General features: G+C 34.3%; 1 protein-coding gene across 2 annotated transcripts in view; it reads right to left on the reverse strand.

Moving 5' to 3' along the window:
• The window catches only part of LOC113094240 (astrotactin-2-like), a 500,635-nt gene that overhangs the window by 105,625 nt on the left and 374,584 nt on the right, over positions 1–20,426 (reverse strand). For both annotated transcript variants that reach the window (XM_026259926.1, XM_026259927.1), the window contains exons 12-13: positions 18,524–18,690; positions 17,099–17,287 (exon numbers count right to left, since the gene is read on the reverse strand). In XM_026259926.1, the coding sequence (XP_026115711.1) occupies positions 17,099–17,287; positions 18,524–18,690 (356 nt within the window). The remainder of the gene's footprint in view (positions 1–17,098; positions 17,288–18,523; positions 18,691–20,426) is intronic.

A 20,426-nucleotide genomic window follows, 5' to 3' on the forward strand; every position in this document is an offset into this window, starting at 1 on the left:
TTTGTACAGTCAAAGGTAGACACTGCTATTTTTTTGAACACACCCCTTTCAACTAATTGCCCAATTGCACAGCCTTAAGAGCATGCATATCATGAATGCTGGGTCTTGTTTGTTTTCTGACAATCTACTGAACCTACTGGTAACTTGTTTGCCATGTAGCAATAAAAAATATACTAAAAACCTTGATTATTCTGGTTAGTCACATTGTACTGCTATTATTTTGAACAATACTGTATATATATATATATGCTCTCTCTCTCTCTCTCTCTCTCTCTCTCTCTGTATATATATATATATATATATATATATATATATATATATATATATAATTTTCTGAAATTTATAAGAACATATTTATAAGGACATATAATCATCAGAATTAATGCAGTTTAATGTATAACTCATTATTGCTAAAAAAAAAAATACATTAAATATGATGAAAATGTTAACATATTTTAAAAATAAATAAAATTAAGTAATGAAACTAATACAATTTCACAGATAATTTTGCAAAAAATAAATAAAAATAATAATAATAAAAACTGCATATAATAAAGTGCACCAATTATCATGGAGTCATAACATATAGACACTGATATTCTCATCTCTTTATTGTGGAACAGAAAATGAACAATCAAGATCAAACCCACAGTTGAACTCCGCTTTTTCCATTAGCAGCTGTCACAGTCTGTGCAGCTTCTGTTTGATAACATTATCTCACGAAGAGTCCATGTGTGAAAGTTCCTCACACGCAGAGACCAAATAGTCACATATGTGCACCACTAATAGTCTGACTGGTACAACATGTCCTTTTAGTGCTCTGACGGCCAATTATTGGCAGGGACATATCCGGTTGGTCTGCCATATTGTCAGAGACGAGTTGTGAATGAAGTGTTTGAGCTCATCTGAGAGCCTCAGGCTGCTATGCAAAAAATATGAGCTTCCCCCTCAGGGCATGTACATTTCTTAAAGGAACAATGTGGAGATTTTATTGGCTTTATCCTGCTTTAAAGGGCTACATTTATTTATGAATCTTTTTTACTTGAGAAGCCAGAATGTATCGCTTCTCAGTGGCAGATTAAAATGAACACATTTGCTGACATCATCAAAAATAAAGGGGGAAAATGAGTTTCATTGACAGACTCCAAGTCAGTTTTGAATTTGCGACTATGTCAAATAACTCATATCTAACAATTCAAATACTGCCTGAGTACATAGCAAGGACATTAATAAAACAGTAGTGTCTCAACCTCAGTTTTGAGAAGATGCGACAATACTGTTTATGCACAAAGAATCAGCATTCAAAATATATATCAAAAATATCTTAATTTGTGTTCCTTAGATGAATGAAGGTCTTATGGGTTTTGGAACGACATGAGGGTGAGTAATTAATGACAGAATTTTCATTTTGGGGTGAACGATCCCTTTAAAACACACAATAACTGCCTGCTCTGTTGCATCTCCTGTCTCATTCAGCCCTTGAGATTACTTCTTCAGGCTTAAAGTAAGTCCTTAAAACAGAGATTTATGAGGATGAGCATGTGAGTAATAATCGTGATAGTTTTAATATCTGTTGTTTAAATGCATATGTAATGAGAGAGCGCTGGCAACAATGATAAAGCAGCAATGTCACCCTGGAGCACAACTAAGCAGCCAGGAACTGCAGACTCAACACTTTATCATCTTCATAAAGAAAGGGAGAGAAAAAAAAAAACAAAAACTGCACTGAATTACAAATTCTAGAGTTATTAGTTACATTGGATGCGCGAGCAGTAATTTATATGCCGCTCAGACAAAAGCACTCTGTTTACAGAGTGTGGAAGCTTTGAATCTGCTGTTTATCGAGGGATAATGGAATGGGAATGTAAACAGATTATATGCTGATTATGCACTGGGCTTTAATGGCTGGGATTTGTTTTAAAATCTCTATAGAGGCTTCTCAAATAAGAAACACACTGAGAAACATTCAATAAGTGACTGCTGTTCAGTCAGTTTGACTGACTGATAACTTTCCATGAGATGAGTTTATGAATTGAATTCATTCTCAATTAGAGATGAGTGGCAGAACAGTGCAGGGTTTTATTTTAGGATGCGTTTCCACATACAAAGAAACGACAAAGCAACACTATGATATTTTGAACATTTGTTTCAGTGTAATTATACATACTTAGTACTTATTAATATTAATTAACTACATGTACTTACTATATGGTTAGGGTTAGGATTAGGGTTTGTCTTAAAGTTACTTGCATTTAATTATGCACTATTAATTGTTTTTATAATGGTAAGTACATGAAACGTGTAACGTGTTCTAGCCGATATACAATATTTAAGCCAAGTCAAATTTATTTGTATAGTGCGTTTCACAATACACATTGTTTCAAAGCAGCTTTACAGAGAGTTGCACACACAAAACCCTGTTGGGGAACTTAGTCGCATAGTCTAAACTAAGAACATGTAGAACAGTGTCTTTAAGGTTTATGCATTATTCACTTTCCAAAGTACATCTAAAGCAATTTGGGCATTGTGTTGAATCCAGGCATGAAGCCAAATGCTTGAACTATCACCCTCAGATTCATATCAACAGTGCCTTGTATAATGTCTAGACACCAGTGTTTGATATACTTATGTGTAATATCTGAGTTTGTATGTACAGCTTGATCAGTAAACAGTATGCTATTCTCAGAAATGCTATGGAGAGGATTGTGTAATACAAATATACATGCGGAGAGCTGTCTGGGTCACTTTTTTTTATTTGATTTTTTCTGTCTCAGCTTCACAGACATAGCGAATGCCAACATAATAATTAGCATTAGACAGATTTAAAGGCCATGGTGTTTTTCATGGTATTTACAGAGCCATCTGTCAGATGGGAAAGTTGTCACATATGCACACTTGTGTTCTCTTGCAGTGCTCTGTGTCCGTTTTGCAATGCTGTACACAAATGAAGTGTGGATTTACAGTATATTACTGCACTGTAAAACATGATCTTGCTTTGAAGTTGCCTGCACTTATTTCCAAAAATCAGTTTGAAGAGTACAGTCAATACAACTGTACATATCATGCAATGCAATGATGTCTGAGAGATGAACAAATAAATATTCCTCAAAACCCTGATGAATTCCATCTGGTACACTTGACCACGGTTTTTCTAACAATTGATGTATGGATCAAGTATACACATATGTTACTTCAGCTTAGTAATTTTTCATTTTGAAATATTTCTTTAACAATATAAAACTTATGGTTATATGTTTACTTTATAAAACTTAGTAAAATAATTAAAGCGAAACCTTGTCATCTTTCTTTCACCTCTCTTCCGTTCTCTCATTTTTCTCTCCTCTCCTGACTGCCTGTCTCCTCCTTCCTCATCATCTGACCATCCGTTCACAGACGGAGGGCAGTGGAGCGGGACAGAGGGACAGTGTCAGCATGCATGTGTCAGCCGGTCTATAAAACATAACAGCACTGCACCGTGTGCAGCAGTCCATCTCTTTAGCTTGTAAACACGTCATTAAATAATGAATTGTGAGTTAACAAGGATATAAAGCACTGACGGCCTGACATGTTCCTGTCACTGTGGCTGTTTAGTTACATGAAAGATTTTTGACTTTGTCTCACCAAAAGACCCAACCACTCACAATAGGATAGGTATACTGTAAGAAATTAGATTTTATGAGAAGAGAAGACCTGGAAGTTATTCAACCTGGAACTTCAAATGAATGTGTATATAAAGCTGCTTGGGTGAAGTGGCTCTGAAAACTAACCCCATGTCACAGGGCATTCAGAAGGCATCAAAATATTTTCCAGGTCGAGCAACCTAATGCACATGCTGGGTACGGTGTACATTTTAGGACATCCTCAGACCTCAGTCATCAAATGAAAAGGCGTCATGCCTCAGACTAAAAGGCTTCAGTCATCGGACAAAACGGCATCGTGTCTTTGACTGAAAAGCTTCAGGTCTCAGGAAAAACGACGTCAGGTGTCAGGTCTCATACAATTAACGTTAGGCATCAGACGAAACAGACTCAGAAAAAAAGTCATCAGACAAAACGGACTCGGACAAAGTGTCATCAGACGAAACGGACTCAGACAAAAAGTCATCAAACGAAAAGGACTCAGACAAAAAGTCATCAAACGAAAAGGACTCAGACAAAAAGTCATCAAACGAAAAGGACTCAGGTGGAGAATCGCGTTGCCCCGCCCCATGTGACGTCACACGCACGCCGTTAGCAGGAAGTGGTAATGGTTGATTGATGGCAAAAGGAGGTAAGCAGCATCTGATATTTTATATTTTATTCAAATGTTACACTAATTAAGTTATATAGGGAAGAGAACATGCTTTTCGAGAGTCTTGTGTGCACGTTTAAGAAGTTAGTTAGCCATATTGCAACTAGCCAGCTTTTATTTTGGCCAAGTAGTAAAATTACCCTTACGAAAAAAACATGATTTTACTATCAAAAACCACAAATAAATAAATAAATAAAACACATGGTCGATATAGTTAAATCATGGTATCCACAGATTAACCATGGTTTTGCTACTCACCATAGTTTAACCATGGTGTTTGTAGTAAAACTGTGGTTATACAAATGGTACGTTAATCATTACACTAAAAAAACAAGTTACTACACTTTTACTATAATAAAACCACAATGCATTATATATAGAAAAACTGTTGTTTCATCTCATAAATAATCATAACAATTATACGTATAAAACTTATACTTATTTAACTTTATAATGGTTTATAAGTCTTATATCGTGACATTATTTATTTAAAATATATACAGTATCTTACTATCTTATTGATATTACAATAAATATTGTTAAAATCAAAAGTGCCATATTACACATTCATCTAATCAGATATTTGATATGTTGGTTGTTTAAGGAAAAATAATATTTTTATTTTCATTATTATTGTTGTAATTATGTATAGTGGTATTTGCCTGCTTTGAGTAAAGTAACAAAACAACAATGCCAAGATATGAGACTTGTATTATATCTAAGGGAAACATTCTATTGTAAGTTAAGTGGATGCATTATATTCATTGCGTATTATAAATCATAATCTTAAATGCTATAACCACAAATAAGTAGACATTATAACACATTAAAACTGTTGTTATGATTACTCATGAGATGATATGACATATTACAAAGTTTTTTTTCTAATACATTATGCATTCATCATAATGCCATAAGAATTCTCTTATAATTTGTTTTAAATACGGGCTTCATAGGAAGTGTTACCGTTAAGTTTAATCGATAATGTACTTCTTCACTGATGTTATACAATATCCTTATACAAATGGAAAAAAAAATGTTTACAGCATCTAATGCTTTTATCTTGCAGTGAAACACATCTAAGAAGATGAATAAAATCAAGTGAGCCACAGAGATGGCATCGTCCAAGAGCACAGGCATGTATTTTTCTTTTCTGCATTGGTAAGAAAACTATTAACTCAAAGAAAGTATATGTAAACATTTAAACATCATATACTAATAATGAACAAGAGTGCAGATTAAGTAACAAATATATAAATGAAAACCACCCAAGATCAGTAAACGATCTTTAACTATTACTGTATTCATTTTATATTAAGGGAGTTCATCCAGAGGCGGTGAGTGAACTTTGTGTCCTGAAACCAGAATCAGTTGGGAAGAATAGAACCAAGTCTACCCAATTAAAAGGCTTACACAGGTAATTCACAACTCTGTTTGTGTGTGTGTGTGTGCGCACAGCTATAGCTTAATGTCTTCATGACTCATCATTTGTGTTCATTTCTTTAGGTCCCCTTCCAGATGCTGATGTCTTGGCTTCTGGTGCTAAACTACGTCAGATTAATCCCAAGCCTTTGCTGCCGCACATACTTGAGGGCATGTCAAAAGTAGAGTTGTACCTCTTGGCAGTCCACTTTCATACCAGTGTCCCCGTATAGCTGCAGGTGTTCCTGATCTTAATTTCCCCCCACTACCTGTGCTTGGTTTTCAGTTTGGTTGTAATTTTAAAATAGTCCAGACGGACGAGTGCATGATCCATCTGAAACATTCGTTTGGACTAGTGGAGGTAAAAAGCACGTCTGCTGAAAACATTGCTCAGGTTCCATTTATGAAAATTCAAAGAGGACTAGCCAAACTTAAAGAGACCCCTAAGTACTACTGGCAGGTACAAGGTCAGACTGCAGTGACTGGTCTACACTGGTGTGACTTTGTGACTGACACACAATCAGATTTCATAATACAGATGATCTGGCGAGATGATGCCTTCATAACATCAATGAAAGTACTGTTATAACGTTTATCTGGATGTGTATCTTTCAGTGGTATGAATGGACAGATTCTGTTCATATTATAGTATGAACCTAAGATTTATTTTTACATTCATAGTAAATATATACTTTATGTAGTTGAGTAGTATGTAGCATATTTTGTAGTAGATCTTTGATAACATATTAGATACATCACAAATTATAACAATAAATATAATGTACTTGCTATTAATTAGATAAATGTACATACCAAGGTGAATACTTTTTGTATTAAATCTTCTGTAATGTATATGATATGCATATTCTTTTACTACTTGCGTATATTTACATTTGATACATTGTGTGATATAACAAAGAAGAGAGTTATTATAAAAATACTTTTCATTGTCAACTATTTCATTGTGTCTGTCAAATTATTTTCAGGGACATTTTATTTAAATAATTTCATTATACAAAATATACAATTTTACATTACAATAAAAAAAAGGAAAAACACATTTAATGATGGTAGGTATGCATTGCAACTAACTGAAAAGGTAAAAAAATGTAATAAATAAAAAACTACTATCAAATGTTAACACTGTAACACTACTATTGTAATAATATACATTCACTGCTCAAGAAACATTGGTCCCTGATAATAAACCCTAAAACAGCAATTATGCCAGATCTGATTAATTCTTCCTGACAAGGTGAGTGGCACAACAGAATCCCAGATGTGTATTTCCTTGACCCTTCGAATCACTCTTTCCACCAGAAGTCTGAGGCGTGCAGTGGCCTGTGTTTTATCACAGTCCTGTTTGCTGAACTGCGTGGCACATTTGAAAGGTGGAATGATCCGTCTAGCACCAACACTGGAGAGCATATATTCAATAGTGAACCCCTTGTCTGCCATAACCACATCTCCACTGCACCACACAGAGCTACCCCAACCAGACCTTTGAATGTGGTAGTGCACTTATAACTTCAGAGTGCAGTTTCAGTGATGTAGGGCTTTCACAGCACATTTCTGTACAGTCCAGGATGACATGCAGGTTTTGATTGAACGAACAGTAATTCTCTGGCATGGAGGAGCTTGTTTGTTGCCTGGACATCTAAATGGGTAGTGAATCCAGGTAATCGTCCTGCTCAGCATAGCCACGCTTACCCAGAAAATGTCAGCGATAACTTGATTGACTGAAACAAACAAATATATATTTAATTATAAGACAGAACCATTGTTTTTACAAAATCATTTAATTCAACAACTGGTGTTAGACTCATACAGGTATGTTATAATTAGACCAAGATTTCAATCTAATAACTTGAAAGAATTTGCTTTACCAAGACGTAAAGTGACCATGGTTTTATTATAGTAAAAGTGTAGTAACATGTTTTTTTAGTGTTATGATTAACGTACCATTTGTATACCCACAGTTTTACCACAAACACCATTGTTAAACTATGGTGAGTAGCAAAACCATGGTTAATCTGTGGATACCATGATTTAATTTTGTGTGTGTGTGTGTTTTTTTTTATATAGTAAAATCATGTTTTTTTCGTAAGGGTAATTTTACTACTTGGCCAAAATAAAAGCTGGCTAGTTGCAATATGGCTAACTAACTTTTTAAACGTGCACACAAGACTCTCGAAAAGTATGTTCTCTTATCTATATAACTTAATTAGTGTAACATTTGAATAAAATATAAAATATCAGACGCTGCTTACCTCCTTTTACCATCAATCAACCATTACCACTTCCTGTGAACGGCGTGCGTGTGACGTCACATGGGGCGGGGCAACGCGATTCTCCACCTGAGTCCGTTTCGTTTGATGACTTTTTGTCTGAGTCCGTTTCGTTTGATGACTTTTTGTCTGAGTCCTTTTCGTCTGATGACACTTTGTCTGAGTCCGTTTCGTTTGATGACTTTTTGTCTGAGTCCGTTTCGTCTGATGACTTTTTTTCTGAGTCTGTGTCGTCTGATGCCTAACGTTAATTGTATGAGACCTGACACCTGACGTCGTTTTCCTGAGACCTGAAGCTTTTCGGTCAGAGACGCGATGCCGTTTTGTCCGATGACTGAAGCCTTTTAGTCTGAGGCATGACGCCTTTTCATTTGATGACTGAGGTCTGAGGAAGTCCTAAAATGTACACCGTAGCTGGGCCATTCTCATAAATCAGTGCCATTTCAGCTTGGTAACTTTCTCTCAATTTTATTTTTCCAAATGTCCACGATGTAATCATTTTATCTGAAGAAGAGCTTATGAGAAAAATATATTGGGCCAGGTCAGAACTTTTCATGAAATTCTTTACACATGCAAAGGCCAAATGTCCACACTGTTACAGGACATTCTCATCTCAATTAATAAGTGTCTTGAATGCATATTTATTGTAATATTTACATTTTCTAAGAGCTGAAATGTCCCTCTCTTTACCCTGCAAATGCATTTTAAGTATGTGTAAATAAGTGTTCATAAACAGGCATTCTCTTGAAAAAAAAGTTGTAATTTCAACACATTTCTTTTAGAATAAAAATACATTTCAGTGGAATTTCAGCCGCATTATAAATTATTTAATTTGACCATTCCCTACAAGTAACAACAAAGATTATGCATTACATTTGTTTAACTTAGTTTATTTATATATATATATATATATATATATATATATATATATATATATATATATATATATATATATATATATATATATATATATATATATATATATATATATATAATACAGGTAACAGGGTGGACAGGACATAACAGGATGGACATCAAACCACTGAAGCTGTACTTATACCTATACTTATAAATATAATTTTTATACTATCCTTTTATTAGGCTACAAATTATGTTTAGCATTGTATTTCACAATTTAAAATTATAAAGATCATTCTTATTTTGCTTCTAAACCGTACCCCCATCCCAAAACTACAGTTATTTTACATTTTCAGAACACTTAATTCTCAGTGGCTTATATATATATATATATATATATATATATATATATATATATATATATATATATATATATATATATAATATATTATTATTTATTTTATTTTTTTTGACCAAATAAATGTCCCCACAAGGTCAAAATAAACTGGTATTACTATACTTGCGGGGACATTTGGACCCCATAACATAGGGAATACCAGTGCACACACACCAAACAGACCCACACAACACAGACACACACACACACACACACACACACACACGCACACATTAACACAGTGTAATGGCAAAATCAAGATCATGCCATTTCCTGACAAATACATGCATTCCATTTAAACAACTCTTTCTTTTAAATAAATAATAAATGAATTATAAGTTCAAATATTTGCTGTAAACGCTTATTTATCTATTTTTACATTGTTACAATATGTCCACCCTGTTACTGTACAAAACATTGACAGGGTGGAAAGTAACAGGAAGAACGTTTTATGCTTAAGTCAGCCATTTGTATTCATGTGATGAACAACAAGCTAGTGCCTAGTGATCATTGGGGACATTTTTAACATGTTTATTAACCATATTTTCAAAAAAAAAGAAAGAAAAAACAAGATCAATTTCATTCTAAAACACTAAGAAAAGGAGTGCATTAACGAGTGTTAATTACTCTGCTTCTTGTAGATAGTTTGCCATCACAAAGTATTATACTTCCTGAGACTCATGTTTAGTGAAACATTCAAGGGCATGTTCAGAAAGACTTTCCATCAGAGTAACAGGGGCAACATTCAATTCAGGGACACAACATGTTTTAAAGACTTTAAGCAAATGGGTCCCACTTTATATTAAGAGTCCCTAATACCTGTGTATTTAACCACAGTGTAAGTATACAATGATACAAAGTATTTTACAGCTCTAATGTTTGTGTAATCACACATATGTGACAACCCACTGAATGGTGTGTGTAAGTACAAATGTGTAACAGGACACTGGTAACAAAAAATTTTGGTTATGAAAATACAAATGTGTAACAGTATTAACAATCACATTTTGGTAAAGAAAGTGTTACACTGTATTAGATTTATCATGTAATTACTCGAATGTTACACAGCAGCAGGAAAGGCTTTACATATACATTTTGGTTGGTGTCCAGAATGTTACACTTTATATTAAGTGGACAGTTCCTGAAGGTGTTACCATGTAAGTACACTCGAGATCCAACTCCTCCCACTTTACCTAACCCTAAACCTACCCATCTTCACCCACTGGATCCCATTTCCACCCCTAAACCTACACATCTCCACCCCTTTGGTCAAATAGTTGCAATTACTCTTTAAAATAGAACAAGGACATCTTTTTACACTATTTAATAATTATTTAAACTGAGTTTAAAATATGATTACAGTGTGCTGCTGAATGTACTGACAAGCATTTATTGTAAACTAACATACTTGTCATTTCTATTGAATCGTTTTTTTTTTATGTATTTAAATACATTTTTAATTACACATTTATAATACTGAAGTTGAAATGTAGTGCATCTACTGTATATGTATGTCAAACTACAGTTACATTTATAATCAAGTTTTTGTAAAGACATTCTTTAGTATGTAAGCCAACATCAAAATAGGTGTACTTCTTTTAATGCATAAATAAATAATTAAAATAAATTAAAATAACTAATTAACCAATACCATTATTACAAAGTTTACTTTTTGACAGTGTATTGTGTCACAAAATTGCCTAATTAATATTCTATTCTATTCTATTCTATTATAGAAGTATTGTACAAGTGAATTTTCAGTACAATTACGTGTACTTATTTTTCGTTACCATTTTGGCATGTGCTATACTAAATGCAATGCTTATGCTATTAATAAAACAGCAGTTAATTAAGAAATATCTATTTTTTTTTCCTTTTTTTTTTACACTCTTTCATTGTTACCTTCATAAGGATTCCCCTGCACTCCTGCACATATGATGGTTCATTTACATAGCATTCTCATTGGCTTTTCAGTCACATATTGATTTATTGCTTCCTGGAGGCTTAGTATGGAGCAAATTTTGCGACAGTATTCGTCAAACAAATTCAGAGTTTTGCAAACAAACACAATTTGCTTCGCAAAGAAAAACTTGACTTTCAAACAAACACAAAGTGAATTTCAAATACAAAACTCTATTTGAGAGAAAATGCAGAGTTACAGTGTTACAACTGTGAGACTCATTTGCCTATTTTATGAAGAAACTTAATTTCTTGATTTTCTATGCAGGCAGATTTTCTCACAAATCCAATTGAGCAACTTTCTTTTCCAAAACAGCAGATGGCGCTGTCAGTCAGTTTACGCTAGTCTCCAGAGAACCGACACACCTGTTAAACTATTCAGGGAATATAGCAGACTCTCTTACTATATCTATAATTTACCATTTAGATGTTTTCACCAGGGATATAGTTTACCCCAAAGATGAAAATTATGTTATGAATTTCTCACCATTATGTCATTTCAAACTCGTAAGTCCTTCATTTATCTCCGAAACAAAAATTAAGATATTTGTGATGAAACAAAAACCCTCTCTGCCCTGCAAATACAGCAACATACACTAACTGAAATGTTACCAGACCAGGTAAGGACATTGTTAAAAAAGTCCATGTGACATCAATGTTTCAAACATAATTTTACGAAGCTATGAGGATACTTTTTTTTTTGTGTGTGCAAACACATCCAAAATAATAACTCTATTCAACAATTCTTCTCCTCTGCATCAACCTGGCACCATTTTGGAAAGCCAAATGTCTATTGAACCACTGATTTCACAACTTCTCATACTGGCAACATTACTTTAAAAAAATAAATGTTCCAAATGGGGGTTTTCAGTGATGTATAATATAATAACCATTTGTTGGCTCCCTAAACAACACTGTATAGTGAGCAATTCTTAAAATTACCTGAATTGTATAATCTTGTGTTGAATCCATCACATTGTGTTCACATGATTTATTTAATTGTATTTATTTATTTTGTTCTTGTTGTTGTTTTAAAATGAAGAGAATTCTTTTTTCACCATCTTATTTTATTAAATTGCATCATTTGCAATGCTTCATGGGATTGTAGTTATTTTCCTCATTAAAGTTTATGTGATTCAACTCTGCCCGATGGGGAAAATCAGTGGGTAATAAATAAATACTTTGGGAACCAATGCCGCTGAAAAAGTGATCACTGATGCACTCTATAAAAATATGGTACCACTTTAGAATGGGAAACACTATTCACATATTGATTAAATGTTAATTAGCATACATATTACTAGAATATGTTTGTTACTTATAAATCACATATTAATGCATGTCCATTTTATAGATCCCTTACCCCAACCCAATACCAGGTACTTCAACAACTACCTTACTTACAATTAATAAGCTGCAAATAGGTTATACTTAACTTGTGAAGTACACTACAAGTGTTTTTTTTTTCATAAAGAATGCACCATATTCCAAGTTTTATGATAGTTTTGTACAAATATGATTTGCACAGGTGCATATTTAAACTAACTATTTTGTAGCACTATTGATTAGAAATATTTACAATAAAAAAAACAAACAAACAAAAAAACTTATTAATGAGGTTTAATAAAAGTGCCACCAAGGAAACTCACTGATATTAAGTCAAACAAAACAACCCTTTCCCTAATTTGCCAAAAGCAAACATCATCAGAATTCATATTCTATTCTTTACAAATAAAATGTGCCTGAATGTTGTTTTTTATATCATTAGTGGCACTCTGCCACGGACTAATTTCTACAAACTGTTTCCATGGATGCTTATGGCCAAAGCTGCATATATCACTGATGTGATGCAAAATGTTTGAGGAACTTTATTATCATGAGCAAAATGTGATTGACAGCATCTGTAGTCCTTCAGGCCACATCAGTTCTGAGTCACATCACCCTTCTGTTGGGTTTGTAGTTATTAAAGAGCTGCATCTACATATCAAAGCATCTGCTAAACCCCTCAAGAGAACAACAAAGAAAAAAAGGCCTGGAATATTGACATGCATGCATAGGCTACTACAACCACAAGTGGAGAAAATGTAGTTAATCATAACTGAAATCAAGAACAAACAGAGATGATGAAATAGTCCAAGGCACTTGAGAAAGTGTCAGATTCAGCCGTTTATTTATGATCCAGAATCAGATCCCGAGGCTGAAACTGAACGAGAGCAGCAGCAGCAACGACTCGCTCCGAGCGGGGCTCGAACCCGGGTCTCCGGCATGGGAGGCGGACGCACTAACAAGGAGGCAGAGATATTTTAAGCAGTTTTACTCACCGCCTGCGGTTCCAACACAGGATCGTGACCCTTTTTCGTTGGGACTGCATTATCCTTAAGAAATAAACGATACGCAAATCCGTCGTCAAACTTGGCCTTGTTTGTAAAACAAGCATCTTCGAAATGCAGGGAACAAACAAAAACACTTGCACAACTCCGTTGATGCTCTGTAAAAATAAACTCCATCCACTGGTCCCTTAATGCGTTTTTTTTTTTTTGGTAATCTGTGCAGGGTTGTCTTGCCCTGGCAACCAAAAACACACTTCTTTTGTGACTTTTCGTGACGCTCTCGCTCTGATCAGTGAATGTCTCGTCTCTGCTCTCAGTGCTCTGCTATACGGGAGCGCGCGCTCTTCCGGCAGACGTGCCCTCAATACCCATATAAGGAAATTCCGCTCCATATAACGTCACACAGAGCCATACTCGAAAAAAAACTTTCCGAAACTTGTGACAAACCGGAAGGAGTATTTTGGGAACAAAAATACTCCTTCAAACGTACAACTTAATTTTTGAAACTTTGTCCATGTTTAGCATGGGAATCCAACTCTTTAACAGTGTAAAAAACTCAGTATGCATGAAATAGCATTTCACCCCCCCTTTAAAAAGAAACTTAAAAAAAATAATAAAAAAAATGCTTCTTTATTATTATTATTATGATGATTATTTTTGTTGTTGTTGTTGTTTATCATGTGACAGAAATAAGCTTCCATATATGGAGTTATAAGAACCTCCAGACAAAAGTAGATGCTAATATTGTTAGTATAAGGCCAGTGCTATTATTTGTGCACAACAGCAATAGTGTCTTTCCTGAGGAAGGGTTGGTCTTCATTTTCAGACAGTGGAATGGTTTTGCAGGGTTTTACAGTGGCGTTATAGTTCTGGGATTGGTGTTGACACACAACACTGATTGGTTAATAAAGACAGAGTGTTTTATGCTCATCCGAAGAACTGCTGTTCCATAACAAACCATCTGACATAAGTGAGTTTGACAGCTGCAAATGGACACAAAAGCAGTCGTGTAGGCTGTAAATTAATTTCATTTCCCTTTAAACGTGAGCCTTTCTGGCAAATGTGTTTGCTGAACCAAATTACTTTCACTTTATACCAAAAAATGTACTGCAAGTCATAACTGGTGTGTCTGGAAATTATCACAGCATTCTGCTATAGAGTGCAAGCATTACCGCCCGCTTTTTGAGCATCATTGATTTAGAAGTAGTTTTACATTCATTTCCTCCACAGGGATTCCAAATATTTCTTCAATAAAGAGCTCCAATCACCAAACCATCAAGCTCCAAGAGGAATCACAAAATCACAAACTTTGATTTTAAGCAAATGGATGTTTGAAGGTAAAAAAATAAAATAAAATAATAATAAAAAAACTATATAAATATAAATATATATATATATATATATATATATATATATATATATATATATATACAGTATTGTTCAAAATAATAGCAGTACAATGTGACTAACCAGAATAATCAAGGTTTTTAGTATATTTTTTATTGCTACGTGGCAAACAAGTTACCAGTAGGTTCAGTAGATTGTCAGAAAACAAACAAGACCCAGCATTCATGATATGCACGCTCTTAAGGCTGTGCAATTGGGCAATTAGTTGAAAGGGGTGTGTTCAAAAAAATAGCAGTGTCTACCTTTGACTGTACAAACTCAAAACTATTTTGTACAAACATTTTTTTTTTCTGGGATTTAGCAATCCTGTGAATCACTAAACTAATATTTAGTTGTATGACCACAGTTTTTTAAAACTGCTTGACATCTGTGTTGCATGGAGTCAACCAACTTGTGGCACCTCTCAGCTGTTATTCCACTCCATGATTCTTTAACAACATTCCACAATTCATTCACATTTCTTGGTTTTGCTTCAGAAACAGCATTTTTGATATCACCCCACAAGTTCTCAATTGGATTAAGGTCTGGAGATTGGGCTGGCCACTCCATAACATTAATTTTGTTGGTTTGGAACCAAGACTTTGCCCGTTTACTAGTGTGTTTTGGGTCATTGTCTTGTTGAAACAACCATTTCAAGGGCATGTCCTCTTCAGCATAGGGCAACATGACCTCTTCAAGTATTTTAACATATGCAAACTGATCCATGATCCCTGGTATGCGATAAATAGGCCCAACACCATAGTAGGAGAAACATGCCCATATCATGATGCTTGCACCTCCATGCTTCACTGTGTACTGTGGCTTGAATTCAGAGTTTGGGGGTCGTCTCACAAACTGCCTGTGGCCCTTGGACCCAAAAAGAACAATTTTACTCTCATCAGTCCACAAAATGTTCCTCCATTTCTCTTTAGGCCAGTTGATGTGTTCTTTGGCAAATTGTAACCTCTTCTGCACATGCCTTTTTTTTAACAGAGGGACTTTGCGGGGGATTCTTGAAAATAGATTAGCTTCACATAGACGTCTTCTAACTGTCACAGTACTTACAGGTAACTCCAGACTGTCTTTGATCATCCTGGAGGTGATCATTGGCTGAGCCTTTGCCATTCTGGTTATTCTTCTATCCATTTTGATGGTTGTCTTCCGTTTTCTTCCACGTCTCTCTGGTTTTGCTCTCCATTTTAAGGCATTGGAGATCATTTTAGCTGAACAGCCTATCATTTTTTGCACCTCTTTATAGGTTTTCCCCTCTCTAATCAACTTTTTAATCAAAGTACGCTGTTCTTCTGAACAATGTCTTGAACGACCCATTTTCCTCAGCTTTCAAATGCATGTTCAACAAGTGTTGGCTTCATCCTTAAATAGGGGCCACCTGATTCACACCGGTTTCTTCACAAAATTGATGACCTCAGTGATTGAATGCCACACTGCTATTTTTTTGAACACACACCTTTCAACTAATTCAACTAATTGCCCAATTGCGCAGCCTTAAGAGCGTGCATATCATGAATGCTGGGTCTCATTTGTTTTCTGAGAATCTACTGAACCTACTGGTAACTTGTTTGCAACGTAGCAATAAAAAATATACTAAAAACCTTGATTATTCTGGTTAGTCACATTGTACTGCTATTATTTTGAACAAGACTGTATATATATATATATATATATATATATATATATATATATATATATATATATATATATTGTATTGTGACTGATAGAGTTCAAATCAGTTGTCAGAATATACAATAAAACTGTGTTTAGGCTCTAATAATATCACTATATCAATAATTTGAGTAAAAATTTTGTCTCAAAGTAAGTAATATATGGTGGTGATTGTGGTAATGAATAATAATAATAGTCAAAAAAAAAAAAAAAAAACTGCTGCTACCAGTTCATATGCAAAAATAAATGTGATTTGAACAGAGATTATCAATGAAATCATGTTTGATGTCAAGTACACACTTACAGGTAACAGCAAATAGTAAACTCTCTGTATTTTGAAATAAAAGGACCATATGTTAGTGTACAGAGTCTTATTTATGTAAATAAACTTCCAGAACCTGACTTTTGCACTCAAAATACATCCATCTATTAAAAATCTAATCCCCCAAAAGCCCCCAAATAAAGCATACTCCACAAAAACTCACCTGAAGGTCATCTGAAAAACTTGTCCCAGGATCACTTGTTGAGTTTTGTTATTGTACCCGCGGAGCATCTCGCTGAAGAGCGTGCCGTTGAAGCGTGAGTCTTGTTTCGAACACTTTGGCCCTTGACAGTGATCAGCCAGAAGAAGACAGGAGCGGCCGTCCGCAGCTAGCTTGTATTCCTGCACACACCTGATCACACACACACACACACACACACACACACACACACACACACACAATCATGCATGTGTCCAATTTACCACTAGAAGATTAAACAATGTTTTTGAAAGAAGTTTTTTTTTTCTAACCAAGGCTGAATTTACTGGATCAAAAAATATTTCTGTGAAATATTATTTTTATTTTAAATAAAAAAAATAAATAAAAAAAAGCATTTTCCATTGTAATTTATTTTAAAATGTCATTTATTCCAGTGATCAAAGCGTCATTTTCAGTTACATGATCCTTCAGAAATCATTCTAATTCTTTAACAGCTCAACTCTATGCAAAAATACTAATGAACAATTAAGGATAATTAAGAATAGATTTAAATTATTGATTCATACTTACAAATAAAATATTGGTAACACTTTAGTATAGGGTCCAATTTAGACTAATAAGTAGTTGCTTATTAGCATGTACATTATTAACATATTGGCTGTTTATTAGTGCTTATAAAGGACATATAATGCATGACATCCATAATCCTACCCAATACCCTAAACTTAACAACTACCTTATAAACCATTAATAAGCAGCAAACATGGAGTTAATTGAGGCAAAAGTCATAGTTAATGGTTGGTTAGTAGTGAGAATTGGACCTTAAAATAAAGTGTGACCAAAATATTTTATATTTTTGAAAAATAAAGTTTTTTGGAAACCGTAATAGATAGTTCAGAATTCTTTATTGAATAGAAGTTAAAAATAACAACTTTTATTTGAAATTTAGAATAGAAATTGAAATCTTTTGTAATATCAATCTATATATATGCCGATATTTTGTGTGAGATAAGTTAGACAATTGTGTTTAAATGAAGGATTGCAGAAATGAGTACACACCAGATTTAATTTAGAAAATGTATAATATTGTAGAACTTAGTTTATCCTCCAGAGCTGTACAAGTTCATGACACATTTTCACGTGTCTTGTATATGTATATGTATATGTATAAGTATATGTTTGATATGTTTAAATTTTGCCATCTTTCCATGAATTATATTACTGATGATTAAGAAAATACATATTTTATATTTAATCATAGGGGGTGTACTCATTTATGCTGTGAACTGTATATATATATATATATATATATATATATATATATATATATATAATCGTGCTCAGGCTTGGTTCAAGGCAACTGTGCTTAGTTTGAGTACACCCTATGTCCTTGCATTCACATTCATGCATGTGTGTGTTTTCTCTCACCCGCAGAACATGAGGACATTGCTGGATGTCGGGTCATCAGGAAGAGGAACCAGCTGCTGAAGACACAGCTGCTCACAGCCTCCGTTGAAGCCATCTGTACAGTCCGTTCCCAGAGAGTAATCATAGCAGCCTGAACCGTCCTTCATGGGCCTCAGTCCTTCTGGACACTGTGAATGATTTGGGATGAGAAAGATGGACACAAAGATCATCGTCTGTGTGCTGGTCTGGACTTGCTGTTACCAGGTAACCATCAAAACTTTTAAGACCACATGTACTGTGTTCTCACTGGGAAGTTATTATGTGACGAACAAAGCTGTTTCTCAGAAAGGAAATGGTGTTAATGAGGGTTGTCAAGGCAGCACCATAGAATTCAGGAAAAGATCCACCGCCTCAATAAGACACCCATTAAACAGACATGTCAAACTGACTGGGATCACATATTCTGGAAGACAAATTCAGGCTCGATTATTAATATATATATATATATATATATATATATATATATATATATATATATATATATATATATATATATATATATATATATATATATATATATATATATATGTATGTATGTTTTATTTTTGTGTGTGTGTGTGTGTGTGTGTGCAAAAAGTAGTACATTGTAAGTGTTTTGTCACAGTGTTGTCTTGTGGTTGCTATGGTCTTATATGCTGTCAAATTACATGACCAAGTCAAAAGTTTGATTGCCCATGTACACACTGCAGCTAAATGCAACTTTAAGTTCACCTTTTAGTGCATGATGCTATTCTGTTCACACACAGTCCAGGATTGACAACCGCATTCTACAACCGAACTGAATCCTGAAAATTTCAGGTAGTGACAACTGCATTTACAAAGTCTGCATTCTGTGTATACAGAACCAAACTTAAAAACTAGTTAACAACAAATTTAAACATGTGTCAGAGTCGTGTCTTTTCTGTAGTGGCAGCACAAGAAGTCACTCATTAGTGTTGCCAGATCTTCCTAAAAAATGCCCATAACAGTATCAAATCCAAATGTGTTACTATTAAATAATGAAAATATTGTGACCTGATTCTGCCTACTTTATTAACTCCAGAACCTGGATCACTATAGGAGCTGTGCCCAAACGACAAACCCAAAAGATGCTTAATAATAAACAGCGCTTATAATAGGCAGATAGGAAGGCAATCCTTTAAGAGTGAACTCTTTCCAAACATAATATAACATAACATAACATAACAAAACACAATAGTTCTGCTGATGGTGGTTTGGTTAAAATAGCATAACAAGTCTTTGGTTGGTCTATTATTACATTGGTAAATAAGAACAAGCCTATAATAAACTCATATCCAGACATATTATCTTGGAAATAATCCACATACTTGCATCTGTCTACTTTATTATCTCCATAAACTGGATCGTTTTATGAGCCAATCGCCAACAACAAGCCCAAAGACGCTTGATAAACATTGCTTATAATATGTGGACATGGCAACCCTTCAAGAGCGTGATCTGTGAATTGAAGAACATTAAAAAATAATAATAAATAAATAAACAAACAAAACACAATAGCTCTGTCATCAGTGGTTTAGTCAGCATCACAGAACATCATGAGGTTTTGGTCACTGAAATATTACACTGATCAAAAATCAAAGGCAGAAGTGTGATGGCAGAATATTCCATCCACACACAAAATGATTATTTAGAAGATTCACTACCATTTAAATGTGATTGTCATTTGTGTTTTCATGGCCATTGATGTGGCTCAGATCTCTCCTGTGCAAGTCTTTGGGATTGTTGATGTTGATGTTTTTGTGCTTGAGATTAATACTAAGCTTTTACTAAAATCTCCCTGTAAACCACCTCTGAGAGTATTTTAATAGTTTCTGATTTCGATCAAATGTGGATTTCAATCCTA

This window comes from Carassius auratus, unplaced genomic scaffold (assembly GCF_003368295.1).
Source record: "Carassius auratus strain Wakin unplaced genomic scaffold, ASM336829v1 scaf_tig00215316, whole genome shotgun sequence".
Taxonomy (NCBI): domain Eukaryota; kingdom Metazoa; phylum Chordata; class Actinopteri; order Cypriniformes; family Cyprinidae; genus Carassius; species Carassius auratus.